This window comes from Diprion similis, chromosome 4 (genome assembly GCF_021155765.1).
Source record: "Diprion similis isolate iyDipSimi1 chromosome 4, iyDipSimi1.1, whole genome shotgun sequence".
Lineage (NCBI taxonomy): Eukaryota > Metazoa > Arthropoda > Insecta > Hymenoptera > Diprionidae > Diprion > Diprion similis.
In genome coordinates, this window is record NC_060108.1 from 16,553,546 (window position 1) to 16,574,414 (window position 20,869).

At 43.1% G+C, this 20,869-nt stretch overlaps 1 protein-coding gene across 5 annotated transcripts in view; it reads right to left on the minus strand.

The window, feature by feature from the left end:
- Nucleotides 1-20,869, minus strand: part of LOC124405642 (tensin-1) — a 95,271-nt gene that overhangs the window by 47,685 nt on the left and 26,717 nt on the right. For 4 of the 5 annotated variants that reach the window (XM_046880705.1, XM_046880704.1, XM_046880706.1 and 1 more), the window contains exons 2-3: nucleotides 15,558-15,666; nucleotides 15,182-15,219 (exon numbers count right to left, since the gene is read on the minus strand). In XM_046880705.1, the coding sequence (XP_046736661.1) occupies nucleotides 15,182-15,219; nucleotides 15,558-15,666 (147 nt within the window). Of the gene's footprint in view, nucleotides 1-9,253; nucleotides 9,777-15,181; nucleotides 15,220-15,557; nucleotides 15,667-20,869 lie in introns of those variants that run through there. The other variant, XM_046880710.1, reaches the window with a different exon arrangement.

Genomic DNA, 20,869 nt, shown 5'->3' on the forward strand with positions numbered 1-20,869 from the left:
GGCGTGCGTTCGTCGATAATCGGCTGAGGAATCGGGTGGCGATTAGAACAAATTTCGAGATACGCGCACCGCCGATTCTCGTCTACGTGCTTCCACGCCGCGGACCGATCAAATGACAGTGCGCTCGCTGCGCGACTGATCGAGCTCCGTGCATAGAGGACTACTGCGAGACCAAGTAGCAGCGGCGTTCTCCAGAGCCGAGAGTAAGTCGAGAGTAAGTCGAGAGCGCACGCTGCACGCACACGTTCGTAGGTGGATCTGCGGCCCGACCGGGCCCCAACCGGCACCCGGGGAACCGTGGAACTTAGTGTCAACCGAAGCTAATCGCATGCCGCGCTCGTTGCGCGACTAATTTCATCTCTCCGGCTCTGCGAGTAGCGCAGGTATATGACCTTAGACGTGCGTGCTTCGTTTTTTGGCAATTTCCTGAGATCCGGATCCGGAATGGTTGCTTTTGTTGCAGATCGTTTGAGGGAAGAAATCCTGTATTGTGGCGAAAATTTATTCGGACGATTAAAGAATATTGCTGACTTTACTTGCTGACGATAAAACGTTGCCGAATATGGATGTCGGAGGGAAGACGAATCTTTTTTTGGATTGAAAACGTCGGGGGAAAATTTAGAATTGTTTGTACCGTTGTGGTAGAGAAATTGCAGTATGATATGACGCTTGACAAGTAGTTAGCAAGTGAATCTTACTTCAATAGATCATCAGTCTATTCAATCTTCAATAATGTATTGAGCATCTAGTGTCGCAAAAAATTAGAGCTTATAGTAAAGTTAAGTCAATTCGCCATTCATCATTCATTATTCTCTGTGGGGAGTACGAATAATTTTGCCAAAAACTGGTTGTTTATTCGTCCAAGTCTACCCGAATAAAAATTCAAATTACTGCTCTTCTGTTAATTCCCTCTTCACTATTGTGCAAAGGCAGACTTGAAATTTGGAAAAATGATCGCAATCGAAATGATGAAAAATCGATATTTCAATAATCCCAAAATGGTTCCAAAATCAAAGATAAAAGAGCAGAGCGTATGATTTTTAAGAGTGGTAAGAATAATGGGCCTGGAGGCTGGACTAGACTTAACTCTGGCGTTTTGTATGCTCGTAACGAGTGAAGAAATGATTATTTGTCGCGATAAGAAGGTTTGCAGTAGCTGGTACGCCATGCTATGCTATTCGGTCGAGCGAAGAGCTAGAAGACCTTGAGTCGTGTATATATAACGTAAGTAGCCGGCGGCATAACATTTAGCTACTGCAGTGGCAGACCGTGAGTGATATTGCGGTTTGATTCGTCGCTAATCGGCGTCGCGGTTTTGAATTACAAAAGTGAAATCGAAAATCAGTATATACCTGCCTGCGCCGACTTCTGCACTGACATCTGAGCTCAGCGAGATTCTTTACAATCTCATTATACCCTCCTTAATTAGCAGTTTCTCTAATTAGTAACCGACAATTTTGCCTAGTATTGTAAGTGCCAAGGTATAACTCGTTTTAATTGCTGAAAGAAAAATTACTCAAGACCAATTATTTATCGTATTGGGTGAAAGGACGATTACGCACGTACTTCTGGCGATAAAAAAGGGAAATTTTTTTATCGACAAACTGATTAGGAAACCTGCTTGTTCAATTCTTCATACGATTTTCGACAGAATAAGACGCGTATTTTCTTCCTCATTTTTAATCAGGTCACTATTCATTCAACGGTATGATAAAAATTGTGGAGTACTGAACGGAACACGAATCGTATACAGTATACATGGGCGTGTCTAACAATCCGACATTCCGTCGACCCAGTTATGAAACGAGCGTCTCGAAGTGCATCGATGGATATGTATAAGACGTATGTACGTACATACAAGTGTGCGTTCACGCACGCATCTTGACACACTAACCATAGATACTAGCGTTATTATCTGTCGAATAAAAGAGAAGGAAAGAAAAAAGGAAGAACGCACGGTTGCAGCAGAGTCGTAACAGGCATTAACCGCGAGTTTACGACTCATCAATGCGTACCTACGAACCAATGAGCGTAAAGCGCGCTTAAAATTTTCTCTAAAACTTATCGATAATTAAGAAGCTGAAAAATGCTGATAACAGGGTGACCAAAAATCGAAAGTGACAAGATACAACGATAAAAAACCAAAAAGAAAAGTCGGATAACGAAACTGCCGGGAGGTCATAGTCAAAGACAATTACGTTGGTTATTTCTGACTTTGATTAAAGGCCTTTCGTCTATGCTCGATGGGCTATCCGATGTGGCACTGAGCCAGCCTCATTTGCCCCGGCTTGTCAAACAACCTCGTATTATATGTAGGTTGTATATAGGTATACATGCGGTTGTATTACCAAAGGTTAAGTCGCATAGATGGAAGTAATATCCCATACACGAAATAAAACACAAATTACAGACTCACTATGTATCCCCCCCCCCCCCCCCCTGGGCTTTGTTAGTATTAATAGAGCTAGGAACCTGAACTTTGGAACAAGTCATCGTTGCAATAACCCTTAACACTTACCAAATAATTTTCCAATACCTATAATTTTTCCCATATAATTTTTGCGAACTCCGTTTCTAGATCGTTAATTCGAATAATTCAATGGAAAATTTTAATCCCGCGTAGAATTATGCAATCTTCCATTCGTTGTTCTTAGATGCAGGAAATCTGCGAATATTATCTCCGTGCATTGCGGTATTGATGTTTATCCTCTTATCAATCGACGCCATACGGAAAAGTAAATACGAAAACATCCCGTAGTATACTACGAAAAAGATAAGGTCTTGCCCGCCGGATGTGTGGAATATTCATTCGTTCATTCAGTCATTCATTCAAGGTTCGTCGTTGTTTATCGTATCGTCTAAATAACGGACGAACATCGGACCGGATGGAGTTTTCTTTTTCTGAGAATGTATTTAAAGTACAGATAATTTCAGTTAACCGTTTTCTTATTTCGAATTTAAATATTCTTTCCATTTCTCCAAGTAGATATCGGCGTAATAACAGGCCCCCCCCCCCCCCCCCCCCCCCCCCAATTAATTTGTCATCTCCGAATATGAAAGAGGCCGTCTCTGAGTACGAAAAGAAAAAGCGGGCCGCGATGTAGCGTCTCAATCGAGCTGAGGAATGCGGTTGGCGATCAGAAATCAAACAAAAGATCGATAATTAATAAACGAACCCTGCTCTCCGCTAATGCAGCATAAGCCGACCCATTAAGCTATCGAGAAGACGCGACTCCTCTCGTTCTTCCTCGAAGTCGTGCCAGGCTGCACGTGTAGTAATGATATCTTTTTACTCTTCCTTCAGGATCCCCGCAGCAGGTTACAGACGACGGAACGACGAAACGACTTCGAGGATCGAATTTGAAGAATTTCAAGCCAGCCGATGCTGCAGCTACAAAAAATGTCTCATCGCTTTACACCCGATACTCTGGAGTCAGCGAGAAACCGCCAGACTGGACAACATCTCGGGTTAAGGTAAACCGCGGTGCAGGATTCTGACTTCCGGAAGCGATAGCCGGCCCTGGGATAGTTTCCCGTTTCGTGTATGCGCTTACGAGTATCTATATAACGTAGGTACATAATTCTACCATGCGGGTTCCGTCTGGTCTGGTTCTTCCGTGACATGCAGACGTGCGTACGGCTCCGGTAACCAGTTTTTACCATTTTTTCCCTCGTTTTACGCAACTATTTCTCAAGCTTCAAGTCATTTTTATTATAGTCTAGTATAGCACAACTTGCGGCGCTTCCATGGTACCAACGTGTCTGCTGTATTCACTGTGACGTACGTGTGCTGTACGCACCAACCGCATTACAGCTACGGAAGACGGGGACTCGATTTTATCTTTCATCAAAAGTTTCGTCAACCCGTACTTATACGTACGGTATAAGAGTTGTCGTGAACGTTCACCGGTGGCGGAAGACTTCTGACCGAGTCGAGGTGTCAACTTACTCCATTATACAGCTCTTTCTCTTCCTCTTTCTATATCACTCGACCGAAACTTTGCTTTGCCTTTCATCTGTGCAGCAGCAGCCACGACAACGGGGTCATTTTTCAAAAGCCGAATTGTCTCTCACGTCTAGTATTTTATTTTCAATACGAAATCGTCGATGTCTATTTCAAACATTAGATATATGGTACGCGATAAACTATCTCTTATCAATTTTAAAATTATTTCTATAAAAATTTCCAGAAGAAAGAAAAATTCTTACTGTAGCTACACAAATTTCCTGTTCAGTATATAAATCGAACGCGAATGTGACGAAGATACGGATTCACTTTCGTTTTGTCTCACTGACATGGCGACAAGTCTTCCAGCGCTTATAATTGACAGCTAGGGAACGAGCGTCGGGGTATTTCGATGACGTTAAGTAATGACCAAACTGAAACGGAGAGATAGTCTTGGAAGGAAGGGTGTTCATCGTCTCGAAAGAGACGGGAAGATGGAGGAGAGAGAAGGGGATGGTGGATGTTGGATGTTGGCGAATGTCCAGCTCACGGTGCGCTTTTCGCGGGTTAGCTAAGTAAGTCTAGTCGAGTATGGGTGCACGTGTATATTCCCTTGGCAAACGTGCTTTACAACCATAACTGTAGAGTAACATACCACGATATACTCGAGGGAGGGCGTTCAGCGGCTGTTTTTCAAACGACACTTGATACCCTGGAGCGTCTCGCATGGGCAAATGGCGCAGCTGATTTTACAGCCAACAACACACACCCTGCACCACCCGAGAAGAGTCACGTTTTATACTTACGTTTAAAGAAGTGCACCTGGCCTTTTGGAACTCAAATCCCTTTATACGTCGAGTTGGTATATAATAATCAACCGTCGAACATGTTTCGTTGTTTATTCCCCGCACTTTTCACACAAGCTTTTCGTTGCTTGTCCGTAACAGAGAAATCCACAGTGTTTCCAGAAGTGATTTTTTTATAACGCCTGCGGTACCGAGGTATCGAGCTTTTCCTCCAATAATCCGAGCGATGGGCCAGCCAATACCATCGGTTCCAAGGTGCTGCCCCAGAAAACATCAAAGCGGTTGTATTATAGATATAGGTATACCAAAAGGTCGCAGAGGTCTGGTGTATCATGAGTCACTGCACAGAGAGCGAGTGGAATTTTGCCCGCAACGCCCACGACGCGACGCGATCGTCTGCAGCCTCCATCTTCCTCTTCCTTTTCTTCCTCTTCTTCTTCTTCTTCTTCTTCTTCTTCTTCTTCTTCATTTCTCCGTGACTCTTTTGCCGGTAGAAAACATGCGCGCACGTGGACGATGATACTTCATTGATAATGACGTGGTTCGATAGCCACTTCGCTAAAATTGTACATCTCTATTAACCTAATGGCCGCTTCCTTGTAGAATCGGTATTTTTACTATCTATATACAAGCTTACGTAATATTCATTAATTACGTACGGTTATACATTATGAAATTACGTGCCGTGAAGTGTAGTGTTCGCTGGTGCATAGACAGTCAGAGTTCAAGCTCTCGAAAGTTGGATGAGACACGTTCGACGGTATTGTCTGTTATTTACATTTCAACCGATTGACAATACCGTAAATATTTTTCTAGAGTAAATTGCTCCGAGTCAAAATTTAATTGAATAATAAAAATTAAATCTAGTTTTACATTCGCCGCAGGCTTAATGGTGTCGAGTGAAGCGTTTATCACACCTAGGTGGTGGGTGATAGAATGGAAAAAATATTTAGAAGCCAAATCGCCCGAGGCCAACGGGCAAGACCGAGTGTGCGTTTCATTGAAGCAACACGTTGTATTAGCAAAGGACCAATAAGGGAGTACGTGACCAATCAGCTATACCAGCGCAACAATTTAGTATGCTTTCAATCTCTCCTTCTCTCTCCCCGCTTAAGCATTTAAACTAATGCCTAGGCACGTATGCTTGTATATAGAATAATATTGGTATTAATATTAATAGCAACAACAATAACAATTATGTCAGAGCCTCCCGAGGCCCGCGGGTCATTTTTGACGAACCCAATGCACGTAAGTGTCGAGGGACAAACACAAGTGGAACGATTAGAACGTCTCTCTCTCTCTCTCTCTCTCTCTCTCTCTCTCTCTCTCTCTCTCTCTCTCTCTCTCTCTCTCTTCGTCTCTCCACTGAAGGAAATAAATACGCGCATATATGAGTAAGCAAATACCTGCACAGACTTTCTGCAGCTGTGTGCACGCGTTAGAGTGTCTGTTTATTCTTAAGCTAAGTTCACACGCCGTCAAGGTGCGTAGGGCGCACGTTCGTACATTGCTCGTATAAGAATCTTGCGATGCATGTGCTCTCGAGCTGTGCGTATATAAGAGGCAATGCAGACCGCGCCTTTATTTGACTTTGGCAAGCGCGGCTGTTCTTTTCGTCAAACACACACGACATATCCTCTCGACGAGATCGCGGGGTTCCTTCGTACCTATACGGGTTGTACCACATCGCACACACACGTTTGCATTCCACCTATGAATCTGTGCCCACAAACGCATCCCGCCCTCGAGTCGGAACCTCGTCTCAGACGTCGTCTGTAAGTCATGATCTTCTCACACTTTCCTTTGACCATTTGTCATCTCATTTTTTATTCAAACATCCACTTCATTCTTCCACGATGTTCAAGTATCGCGTCCGTCGAATTTATTACTCGACTACCGATGGATGTGAACGTTAAGTCGCGTTAATTTCCCAATTTTTATCCTTGACTGAGAGCAGAAAACAGAATTTGAATAACGGTAGGATTGTCGGGATTTTTTTTGAACCCGCGATTTTTTTTCTCACGATGGCAAGTACGCTGTGTAAAAAAATACGACGCAATTGTGTGTTTGACCCACGTAACCGATTGTTGCGAGCATCGCGGTAGATTTGCACACGCGAGGTGACGGAGAATTATTCGCGATTGATCTTGATTGAACTTGAACCCTGCAGTTATACCTGACCGTGGTCGAATCAGAAGGCTGCCTCATGAATCCTGCGAGAACTTACGTGTGAAAAATAATACACAACCGTAGTTATAATATTTCACTGTCGAGGAATCCGTGAATACCAAAACCCCGGGTTCCTCGGATGATATGTATCAGTATTCCGTTTGGATAAGTAAATTTTTCGACACAAGCCTCACCGCTGTTTAGAATATCTAAAAAAAATTCCTCTCTCGAATAATAGCATGAAAATAACTTTTCCAAGACACTGAAAGAAGAGAGACTAAAAGAACGCGAGCTGGAATACGATTGTAGACGTGACGTCATCGTCGAGCTGGTTGAATAAAAATGTGAAATAGAAGCGATAGGCGAGCGAAGGCACGAGTTGTAGATACGTGTGTGCATGCATATGGCTGTAATACGATAGCATTCGCAGTTTATGTAACAAAATTAGCATTCAGTTCTAACTTGCCGAGTCGGTTTGGTTCTCGTAATATATCGGAGTAAGACCCATCGAGTCAGACGGCACGAAAGTGAGGCTCGCTTATTGCGTCATCGGAGAAGATTCTTCTGCTTAAGTACGACAGTATGGGTGTGCACACCGGTAGAAATACCTAATCGCATGTGTAAAATTATGCGAAATTTCGGGGTCGCTATGCCCGGCAATAAAATCCGTTCCCAGAAGGACCCGCAATTCCTCCGGCGTCTCTTTTTCGACCGACATTATGTTTTCTCGAAGCGAAATAATAACGCTCCTCACCTTGACGACTTTTTAATTCGTGATCTCTCCTCCTCGCCAAACCTGTCCCTTTCTCTCTCTCTCCCTCTCTCTTTCTCTCTCTCCCTGTTTCCTTTCCCCCGGCTATCCGGCCGTAAGTCCGTCTCCATCTCGTTCACCCGCACAGAAGAAGAGAACCCGGATCGTGCAGACTGCGAACACGAAGAGGCGACCGGATCGTCGCTCGTTATCTTGATGCGCAGGCGAGCGAGAATTTGATTTTCGCTTCATTTGCATCGGGAATTTATCTCTCGCAATTACGCCTAAAAATCGCGTTATGACCTTCGATACCGATCTTTTTTTCATATTTTACCTGTTACTCACTCATTGCGTGTCCTTCCTAGTTTTGCATTTCTGCCACGTTTCCACCAGCGATAAGGAATATTTACCGCCGGAAGTGACAGCCTCGATTGATTATGAATTCCAATTTTATTTTCCTCAATTTTTCAATCCGGCGTATCATTTTTCCTTATACCTCCTCGCATCTCGTGCGGATGAGAAGGATCGGTATCGAATCGATTCGGTCGATTACAACTCTGCCACTGTTTTTCGTCATAGTCTTGCGGCAGCGGGAAATAAGTTTTAATAGAGTAAGAATTACGAGGTAAGAAAACATTTTTTGCAGATAACTAGGCCTCGTGACAATTGTATCTAGTTTTACCTGAACTCGAACGGCGACGTCGAGGTGCGGGAATGACATCAATGTGTGTCGGCACGTCTACGTGTATATATTAGGCATATATCTATCTGCACTGTCACGATATACACCTGCCACGCATATAATGCTGCGTGTTATCTAATCGGGTAAAGGGTTCTTATCAGTACCCCTTGTACACAAACCTCACCTGGAGCAGAAACTCGCGCGTTTGACAAAAAAAAAAAATAATAATGAACAAAAAGAAACATAAGTTAGTGAAATTATAATAATAGTAATTGAGCCAGTAAATAGTCGAGTTAAATTATTTACAATCACGGAAGAACTGCACTACAATTTTTAAAACATTAGTTAAGGAGTTCAGATCGTGGATTCATAAAGCTAGGAATTCAATCGGCAAAAAAGGCGAAGAGTAAAAAAAATTCTACATCTGTACGACGGAAATTAATGCCAGACGATCGCCCATCGAAGCGCGATCGTCTGCAAAAACTAAGACTGCGAACGGCGACCAGGAATTTTCCGTAATCAGAAATTTAATTAAATTGATATTTTTACGATATTTGCATGGACAGACGTCACTGACTGAGCTGAGACGAAGATTTTAAAAATATTTTCATGATCTATTTAGCAAAAGCCTATCGGAAAAATGATTGTTGAGAAATTTGAAAGAACTAAACTGACGAATTGAAGAATTCCAAATCTTGGTACGACCCGGTAATATTAGTTCTTGGACATCGTTAGCGTTAAGTGAAAGAAGATAAGATTGAAAACGATCGTGAGAACGCAATGTTGATTTAGTATAAGATACGGTAGTAAATTTTGAAATCTGTAAGTTGTATTAAATATTTGCAGAAGTGAATCTGACATTCTTGTGCAATAATTTGACTAAACGTATCGCAGCTTACCTCGTAAACAATTCCACTGTACCCATTCATCTTCGAGTCACCTCAGGTATTCCATGATAACTAAAACGACACAATGTAGAATGCGATATCACTGGCGATGGTGAGTCGAAAGCTGATACTCGCGTTCGGTAAGTTTAAAAATAAAATAATAGAATAAAATCACGGCATCACACACACACGAGGCACAAGCTAATGGCAGAAATGATTACGAAGCACTTTCGGTTGTCGTTGGTACGATCCGCGGGCGTTTGAATATTCTTTTACCGATTCGCGACACCGTGAATGAAGCGAAAAATTGCACGCTGTCATTCGGCCACGATATTGGAGAAGAGGAGCGATCGACTCGCCGACCTTTTCGAATCGGTTCGGTTAAAATCACGCGATGCGACTGAGAACCGCCAACGAAACGCACGTGAACGTAATTTGATATAATCACTTAATGGATACAGACTCGAGTGTATGGTTTCGCCCTAGAGAATTACTCTCGGTACTCAACAACGACCACCACGACGTGCTTCGCGTCTCGACGCGCGACACGGACTGAACACCGAAGGCCCGCTTTGTCAGCACACCGCGAGCGGGTTCCCTAACTAGATACCACGGCTCCCAACGACCGGGACTTCTTCCTCGCCGTCCCGGATCGCGGGATTCCGAGGACCCTTGCCTTGGCTTGACGGTGCGATTTGCTACCCGGACTTTGAATGTGTAAATTAATGAATTCTAGTCACCAGAAATCAATATATGGATGCACTTCACCTGAAGGACTTCTATCAAATCTGTATATATATATTTTTTATTTTTTATTTTTTTTTTGCTTACTTTCGTTCTAATTACATTCTTGAGTATAACGACACAGGATATCTCAATTGATATAAGGACCAATTAACTGTTCTTTCGAGGGCGAACTTGATTTGGAAAATCGTAAGATTAGACGGATCCGCGAATTGGCGAACGACCGGTAACAAGCAAAAGTATGTAAAATGTACAGGAATGTGAAGAAAACTTTACAGATTTTTAGGAACATGTGTTTCAGATTTGTAGAGTTTTCGAGCTATCGGATGTTTGACGTTTTGGAAAATGGTGTTTGGCTCGTCTGCCATATTAAACGCAGTGACTCGATTAATTTTCCGAACATTAAGACAAATGAGTTTGAAAGTATTTCTCAGTCCTCAGATCGAATAGGACATCGTCGTGAGCAGGAACCCAGTGCTTATGAGATTCCTTGAGATTGGCAATTATCCGCACCCCTTGCGAATACTCCGAAAGTGCATCATGATTCCCTTGGTACATTGCGGTCTCATCTGCATTGGTTCCCAGAGTCAAGATCCGAGACGCTGCACCTGGTTACGTGAAAGAGGTCGTTCCGGTTCTTGGTCAGTGTTTATACAATCCGCCGGCTAGAAGAGGAGAAGACACCAGAGCCGGCGATCCTGGAGCCTTGGTATGGTAAGAGCACACCCTAGAGTGGCAAAGACCCGGAGGTTTACACTCTGCGACGAACACTCTTTGCGCGTACATACCTGCTCCTGCATTACACTCTATGCCTTCGTACCTGTGTGCACATGTGCAGTTCTGGCCGCCAGGTTACGGGCTTGAGACCAGTTGCCGCTTTACCATGTCGGGAAACAAGGACATGCCAGGTCCCATCCATTCCCGTAAGCCGGCGTTGTCGTTGCTGCAGCCTCTCCAGGAATTCCCCACCCAATTTTGTTCGATAGAATTCGTTGAACCTGATCCGATATTGAAGTGATTTTTTATCGATTGTTAATCATGAATGTAGTCTTGTGAAGTCACCTCAACGTGTGGTAACACCCATGATGGTCGCGTATCCTGCAGGCGAGACCTTGACCATGTTTACACTGCGAAAGGCATCGGGTATGGTCCTTGTATCTTTAGCATAACACTGACTCACGGACCTGCATTTGGATGTTTGTTTCTTTTTTCTGATTTTCCCCAAACCCATTAAAGTGACTAAGGCTTCTTTCTGCAACAACACGCACCGTGACTTTCTCATTTTAATACCCCCCTCAGCGCGGATTTCAACATCCTGGTACTTCATCAATGTCGTCAATGAACGATCCTAGATTCTGGCTGTAGCTCGTCTTCCGCGTTGTCTTTCATCGTCACTCTTGAAACGACAGGATTGATAATCAAGCCCTACTAGATCCACCGATTGCTGCAATGAGATTCATTTTCCTTATGGTCAATTCAGAGTTTAATCTCCACATCTTGTTCGTTCGTTAATTGCAAGGTTTTATCCAGCATCGGAAAGAGTTTCTGGTTCTAATTCGTGGTCGAAATTTGGATACAGTTTTCCTATTGACGTTTCAAGTTCGATCTGGAGTAAGGATACATTTTCTTTAACAGCATCGTAATAAGCGGTCAGAATATTTCTCGGAGCACTTTGAAATACTAGTAGGTTTAGAATATTTCGGGCAAATTCATGTACGAAACAGTTTTATCGTAAATATTTTGCTTTTCGAACGAAGCACAATTGGTGGCTTAAGCTTCCAAGACACGTTTCCGTCCGCTGTGTAGGTCATACATAATTCCCGTACTCGTGTGTAAAACTCAGGACAGAATTTATTTTGCCGACCGAAGAAGATCGTGAAACAATTTTCGAGACGTGCCGAGGATGGTAAAGAATGTTAGAGAAAACTTTTTAGTCCTCCTACAGCCTTCTACAAATAAGATATAAAAATTATAACAGTCATCGGAATATCCAATCAAGGAATGGTTTGGTTCCAGTAAGAAAATCGAGTTCTTCCCTGCAGCCTGCAGCATGATCTCGATGCTGCAACCGGCGATCGGTGCACAACGTGCACAAGACGGGTCCGCAACTCGACGTTCCTGGATAAATACGGCGTGGGTTCACTCACCGGTCGAGACACGGGGCCGGCTTTGTTGTGTCCTTGGATTGCCAGGATGACGAGAAGGCCGTCGAGGAGGTTGACCGGAGCAGTTCTAAACGCTACGCAGCTCATTCGCGGAATCGATCTTTACTCGCAGCAGAGAGCACTCGACGATTGCAATACAAGGCGATTTACCGTTAGAATAAAAGTCATCATCTGGATCACTGTCGATCACACATTCTTATTCAGTATATGTAACAAAGCGTCCATGATAAAGCGTCTGTAAATGCGGAGACCATCCATAGTGAGGTGAGGATTTTCTCAAGGTGACTTTTTTATTGTACCTACCCGAAATTTTTTTTTTTTTTTTTCTCTTCTGAATTTTCTCATGCAGTTTTTTGAACCACGAAAGTTATAGAATCGTTGATAAGATACGGATAGAATTTCGGTGGTACAGTAATTCCTTGAAGTAATTCTGCGGGCATGATGCAGGTATCACCAGCGATGGCTGGTAAACAATAAAGGAAAATGAGTTCCAGTAAGTCAGCTTCTTAATTAAATGCATCACTGTTGTCTTCATCGTTGGCACAAAACTTTAGAAATCAAAAATAACGCATTAACCTCATTTGTATTTTCTACGTCGAAGTTGAGTTATAGGTACCGGTTCCATCTGTTGAGCGTTCTCGAATACAAACGATTTTCCACGGGACTACAATGTCACCTTAAAATTGACTGTGCGCGGAATGCGGCCTCTTTGGCTCATCGTTTCCAAGTTATCTCGTAAACTGTTTAAGCTATCACAATGACATTTCCACTGGAATTCACCGCCACAGCGTAACATTCTATTTTTCGGTTGCATCTCAATCTCACAGTATTAAAAAATATGTTGTGAGCAAACGTTTTTTTTGTCAATCCGGAACATCAAATTGTTAAAAATATTTTACTTTGGAATTCTTCACTAATTCGTTTCTCCCTCATGATGTTACCACATTTTTTCTTTCATCGTCAATAACGATGAATAACGATCTCGCTAAAATTTACTGTGCCAAACCCAATCGACCATTAGCAACAAAAGGAGCGTATGAAAACATTTATTGTAAGCCATTACAATTAATAATCACTGTTACCAGCTAGTTTTATTTATGGACGCTTTATAATACTGTTATAAAGAGTGAAAGCATCCGTTTTAGCCCCCCCTCCGCCATTTGGTCTAGTACTCGTCATAAGTAAATGACGCTTCATAGATAAAAAAAATTCTGCATCAACTAATATTATTATAATAACAGTCTTGTTTTATGCTTGAAACTGTGAAGACGTATCGTGAATAAAAACATTTTCCTTGCTAATTTATTTAATTCCACCTGGTTGATATCTTCCTTCCGCTCAACGAGCCTTATTATTTTCTCAGTAACTCCGGAGAGAGTTACGATACTATTGGTATAAAACATATCATGCAAAGGCCAAGCAAGTACATGAAACCGATAATCTATTCACTGTTGTTGCAGCCCAGGCCTTTCCCATAGATATCGGGATTAAGACATGTGCGGCTTAACTGAAACCGTTAGCCCAGATATTTCCCTAAATTCAATGCTCCATCTGTCTTTCCGCATAAATTGATCTTCGAACTTTCGACCCCGTTAATGCACACAGTGCCTAGCCATCGCTTCTGCCATATAATGCAACGTTAACGTGTTTGTAAATTTAATTCATTGAACGCAGATTGTGTCGAAAGAAGTATCGTACATTTAGTCAATGGGAATTCTTCCAGAAATTATAAGAGAAAAAAAAAGGGGGGGAAGGATGTTTCAGAATTTTTTGAAAAATACAATTTTATGTCTGTGGTGACGGCACGGCAACGGACCGGTTGACGCAACGTGATATAAGCAGGGCTTTCAAATCGTCCGACGAGCCGATGTCGCCTTGAACTCGTGACATCATCTGTCCGCGAGCTCTTTAGTATACCTGTTTAGTGTATTATTCCAACCGTATGGATAGATAGCTCGAGGCTGGGTGCCACGCGCGCGTAAATACCGCAGCGATTCTGCTTCCGAACCTATTCCTCAAGCTCGAGATTCTCTCTTCTCTCGACTGATCTTCCATTCCGTGCGAACCGATGCGGATCTTAAAGTAAATAAATAATCTTAAATAGAACGATCGACGTGCAAATTGAAGAAAAGAGGTAGAAAAAACGCGCTCTAAAAATATGCTTTGCGTAGTGTAATATAATTCCAGAATCAGGCCTTGTATCGGTCATAAAACGTGTACGGAAGGCCTCTCTAGCCTGTATAACCGTACGTATTATGCCTATAATATGCCTGCACAGAGCATATAGGACAAAGTAACGCCTATGATCACTGTACCGTCTAGAACGCGAAGCAATGAGCCTCCCTGACGTTACACGGTCGAACGTAACAACGTGTAACGGAAAGAACGAGGTACGTAAACGGAAATAGAAAAATAGAGATACCTAGGCGAGAGGATCGTAAAAGTAACGAGCGACTGCTGCAGCGTCCGTAGCAAGTGTATAGCGCGTACAATAAGATTGGGCGAAAGAAAGAATCGTTGGAATTCGAATAAAGGTGCGGCTTAATCCGGTAGCACGCGTCGATGCTTGTGACGCAACAATGACAAAAACGAAAAACAAAAAATAAAAACCGGCAAAATAGAAAAGGCCGGGTGGTTTGAGGGGGGAGGGGAGGACTTTTTTACCATTCGAATCCTCCCCCCACCTCATCCGCATGCTCCTCCGTCTAACTTGTGCGCCTTTCTCTCTGTACAATCGCAGACGTCACCTGCGATCGTATTAACTTTCGCCCAATTTGGTATACGTACTACATACACTAATAAATAATAGACGAGACTTAATAACGGAGCTATCTGGCTTGTCCTCATTGTACGGTCGAGTGCGTGTCTAGTGTCTACATATGTAGTTACACGTACTTGCAAGCTGCACATCTACCGATCGTCTCATAAGGATACTCAATAGATTTCAGACAAGGCGGCAATACGCCGCCGCCTCGGCCTGTACACGGGAATTAAAATTACAATAACTCCGGATTGCCCCGAGCTCTCTTACCTTGTCTTCGCAAGCCTTGTGACACGTGTATTTGCATACTGGAACAAAAAGAGGAGAAAAAAATCAACGGAAGATAATGACGTCGTTATTTATTCAGAGATAACCGCGCGCAAGGTGCGGTATTAGTTAACTTTATTCTCTCTGCCCCTGTGATATTTTTGTTGCGGTTGATTTATTTCCTTTTCTCTCAAATTGTAATCAAGTTAAATTCGTAGTCTCTTCAACGAGGGTCGAGAGAAATTGAATCTCGGATAAGTTTATTGAACAAGAAGAAAACAACAAAAAATCACTCGAGCTTCGGGGTAGCCGTGTGATCCACTGTGGATCTATGACAAACTTTTTTACCGACGGTCAAACTCCGCCGACTCACACTTACCGCGGCAGCACGAGCCTTGCTTGATGACCGGCTGATGACAAAGATGACACGGCCTTGACTTGCGCAGCTGCTTTGTGCGGAAAACGTGACATTGTGGTTCAAATTCACTCTGAAACAAAGGAAAATACAAAAAGAATGTTAGTTAGTTTGTGGATAGAATCTTTCGACGATTTTTTTGAGCACAGCTTGCTGAGCCGATAAAAACGGGCAGTCTCGGTTACCTCTGATGGTAATTGGGCAGCATGAGTTTGCAGCTCGTGTTAGCCAATTATGTCTAAGAGCGGGAAAGTTCTGCGCGTGCGCCGCTGTACCTGGCGCAAATCAAACCCGCAGCGTCATTATGCAGCGTGGTAATTTATCAAACGCACGCTGAGATACGTATGGACTGAGATGCGGGTTTCCATTATCATTATAGATCTTGTGAAGAGTCTAGAAACACGCGGTGACTGTGAAACGTATAGTGGTGACCAGCTACCAACACAGATTTGCATTCGGCACAGAGTGGGCATCGGGTCGACTTGCGCAATGAGATAATTTGATGGGATTCACGGGAGAGAGGAAATCATATTTCACCGTAAACTATTTCTACATACCATAAGGAAGATAGAAAATCAGCGCTATTTCAAAGCACGGTTGAAATTTTAATTAACTATTTGTATCTCACGTGTGTAGTATGTGTTTCTTTTTTCAATTTTATTTTTATTTCTCATCAAACGCCAAGACTCATGAAAATAACGAGCTGGTTTTCGTTTCGATGTATTTTTACATCATTTGCTCATTTAAAGCGGTATATCGTGAAAATTTACTCCAAGGCACTGAGTTGTTTGGTCACCGTAAACGATCGTCGATCCAGAACTAACTAATTGCCTCATACTGGTATCCCCTCTTCTGTGGCATTTGGACATCTACTTCACGTAACGAAGGAATTTTTTTTATCGTTATGGAGGAATTTGTCGTCACCCTTTATCGTAGAATAGACGTAGAATTAGATTCATGCAAGTTAAAGTAAAACGTATGTAGATTGTTTAAAAAATGAAGAAACTGCGATTCGAACACTGATCTTTTGCATTGACTGAATTCTGGTCATTTCACGAGTTTTTCAATGTGTGCATCACGTTCTTTCAGTTACATTAGTAATATCGCTTCATTGCATACTATCTCACCGAGCCCTGAAAGAATCCACTGCCGAGTAAAGACGTGCCGAGATTTCACATCGTATTTCAAATAGACCTCATTAACGTTGCACCGTTGAAATCTTGGTCAGTTCGCCATTACCCGGATGAAATAATTTGCAGCTGCCACAGCTAGCAGATCGTGAATGAACTACCGCTTTAAGTTGAAAATAAAAACGAGAATCGTTCTAACTCTGGAAGCGTAAAGCTCATCCCTGGTTTCGTTCACCCATGAACGGCCATGAGCAGCTTCACAAAATGTTGAAGACAGCTGTGTACCCTTCCTAACGATCTCAGGTTGCATACCCCTCAAGATCTGGGTGACCCGAGGTGAGCTTTGGGCTGGGTAAAACGCGGTTAGAGAAGAGCCTGAGAGACGAAGGAAGGGACGCATCAACGTGAGTGTGCAGGAAGCCGCGGTGGTCTTCCGAGGCCAGGTAAGTGAGATCTTGTGCTTCGGTGAAGGTGGCTAGATACTTACTAGAAGGTGGACGCAGCATCGCGACGTGGTAGTGAGTTTGCGGTCAACGAACCCGGGACAACTATTTACAACAAACCCTTCGTTCACACATCCCGGTGGGAATGAATACAAATGAAATCTTGACGTAGAGCCTGGTGCACCGAGAGTGCAGCACCATCAGCTAATTGATCTTTCGTTTCAACGAGCCGCAGCCTTCTCCATGCTACAGCATGGGTTTTACTTATAGATCATATCGGCCTGCGTTGAATGTGTGCTGTGTGCCGTGTGCCTCCACCACAATCACGTGAACGTTCGTATTTTTACGACACTCGACTTACCACCGAACCCTGGAATGACTCATTTCAATTGATCTTATGGGAGTAGTAGCTGGTAATTAATCAAACGAATGAACCCCCGCCATGAGCCGCACGTTCGCTTCGAGATACCCGTCTATTCTGACCCCGTAATAATGAATTGAACCACTCATAATCGCCGAGCTGCCTCTTCGTTTCCGACTTCACGTGCAACACTCGGAGGATGAATCACAATCGAAGCTTCAGAGCCGATGATGCTATTACAACGCGTGGTGGATTTCATAGTTTTTCGTGTAACAATTAAAGTTTTAATGCCTCCGGTCCTCTTTCTCTCTCTCTTACTGATCCCCCATGCTTGATTAAGCAATTGAATGACGCGATGGTTGGTGCCCAGAACCGATGCAATCGTGATGAAGGAAGAGACGAGTTAGCTGAAGACTACGTACTTCTTTTGAATTCTGAAATGCGTGCGCGTGGGTATATAGCTGGAGATATTTAATAGCTAACTAACCGTTTCTGTCTTGCGTGTATGTCATGTATGTGTGTACAAATACCTTCGTTTGCCTTCGTGTACGGATTACCAAGCACAGTTGTACGGTTGTTCGTCGCTGCAGTTGTAGCCAAGCGCACATAGATATCGTCGACATTAGTATAATTAACCCAATTTCTCTCTAACATCTCATCATGAGGTCTTAAGAATGTGATAGGCCTGCTCTCGTCAGCTCTTGGTTAATATTTTGTTATTAATAAGCTAGCACATAAATTGCTCCCGATACGTTGGAAGATTATTACGGCTCGTAATTAACTGCTGGACTTCACCGCCTTGGGGTCAAATTATTTGGCCAATTGTTATCCGCGATTTCACATTGTTGCGTATGAAAAATCTTGTTAATCGTTCGTTCAGAATTCAGAGATTACAACGTTTATTTATTCATCGAGTAAGAGTCAAATTCTTGAGCTCGGTATGGCGCTACAAAAATGTAAATAAAAAACAGTAAATAAATAACCGTGAATATCAATGCTTGAGACGATTCGTATACTAGTATTTTCAAGGAGTTCAAGTTACTTCAATATATAACTGAAGAGCGCCGTGCATTTCATGCCTCAAGGTTTTCACCATGTGCGAAAGATACTTGGTCGATTCTGCGTGCGTGCGTGTGTGTGTGTGTGTGTGTGTGTGTGTGTGTTTCTCATATTTATTCTTGTTTTTGGCCCATGAATCTTCAACACAGACTTCTCCTTGTGTATTTATCAATGCAGCTCACCCGCGTACTCGAGAGCTTTGAGCTTTATCCCACGTACAAATGTGTAGGGCACACCCGAGTAGATATACCAACGTATATGCCTATGTATAATATATGTATCTACTTAGCATAGAGCACGATTTGCAAGTGATGCAGAGTTGAAAAATAACGACTTTTCACCCGTGGTAAAAGATCATAGGTGCACGTATTCTCGTACAAGCTAGCTTTCAACTGAAAAACCTTTCAGTTTCGTCTCGTGTACAGGTCAAAAGTATTTCACGAAATCATCCGGTCGGTGTTTTTGAGGATCCATTCCACCCATTACGCGTGGGTTGAAAAATATTTCCGTATGGTCAGTGTGACGTCGGTAAGTACGTGCGTGTGTGTGTCTCGTGTATTGATGGCGTAGAAAACGTACACGTGGGTATATCACGTCTATACATACAGATGTTTTACGCACATACATGTCAGTAAATTTTGAATGGAAATTTATTCCGAGTGAGGAGCGATTCGGTTAGTTTACATATTACTCTCAGTCGGACCCTGTTCAATTGTCACTGCATTCATGTTTTGTGCATTGTGTACATACACTCGACGTGTTGCCCGTTCTGTTTTGTTACGAATTTACAAAGGGATTACCAATCAGACCGATCTCTCGAGCTTTTTATCCTCTCGTTAGTGTTCCAAATAATCTGGTGCAGGTAGACACACGGCAGGTATTATGAGTTAGGTTCTGGTGTGGAGGAAATCCTTTCCTTTTTATCTTTCACGCCTTCCTTATGACATTTTCCATCAACGGTGAATCGTTTCGAGTTCAGGCGAGGCAAGCTCGTCTCCAGTTTGGAGATGAATGCTGCGCCTCTTACTTAATTAAGGAAATACACTATTTCAAACGGTTCAACGCACCTTAAACGTTCGTGCATATAAAGGTTCATATACTTACGATTTCATTTGCTACATTTCATGCCCTCTGCCTTATACTCAGCAGAGTGTGACTCACGTGTGAACACAGTTGCGTTTTAGGAGCGCCTGGCGATCATTCAAAGTCACTTGAAACGCGCGTCTACGGGGCGACGTGCATTTCAAGATAACCGTCGAGCTTGCCTCTTTCTTCTTTACTTTTTTCTCTCTTTATTTCTTAATATTTTCTTCTCTCTTTCCTCTCTGTCCTTTTTTATTTCACTCAAGACCCTACCAGAGGACAGATGAACCTTCGCCTCCTCTTCTGTACGGTCGTGGAGCGGGTCATTTGTCACGCACTCGTACAGTCATATGGTATTCAAATGTTTTTGTTTCTTGTCTGTGTCCGGTGAGGGTTGACGATAGGTAAATTGTCACCACCTTGAATCGATTCCAGATCCCTTTATTCCCATTAAACCAAAGGGTGCAGCCATCACCAGCACTTTACCCCGATTATTCATGCCAAGGAGGTAAAAGAGAGAATTTGTGCATAACGGCGAATGAACGATGGTTGAAAATGTTGACCCTGCTTGACCAGCGGTCCCTAAATTTTACCTTTTGCCTTTTGCCTGCGGGTCGAAGAGTCGCCGAAGAGCGAAGGAGGCCGTGCATCGTCAAGAAGGGAAACGGAGCTGCTGCCATGCCGCGATGCCACGAACCGTCATAAAACGGAATGACATCGACCTGCACACGAGTTCACGAGCCCACATGCACGCTTTCCGTAGGTGGAGGACTTATGGCTTACCGAGAAATGTAATAATTCCTTCGGCCCTACGCCGAACCCGGAATGCACCAAACGTGCGTCTAGGTATAACCTACGAGTGTACCTCGTACCCACACCTACCTGGTTTTCCGTTTTCCGTTATTACGATACAGATTGCGCGCCCACACCGAACACGTTGGACCAGCGACAGATAAGTATCCATAATAGCCCGGTATTCCAAAGTGGCACCTTTTAAAGGAAAGAAAGTTGGGAAAACTAACGTATGACCGGTTCGCTTCGTTCAAGTGAGTGATTCCTCATTCGATTTCAAACAGTCTAACGTTTTTGGTATAAATTTTTTCTCCAACCGATATGAGAAAAGAATATTATAGCCTGCGATTCCAGTAGAATTTAAGTCACCAAGTAAACGAATGGCTGAATTTTGCGCGGAACATTCTG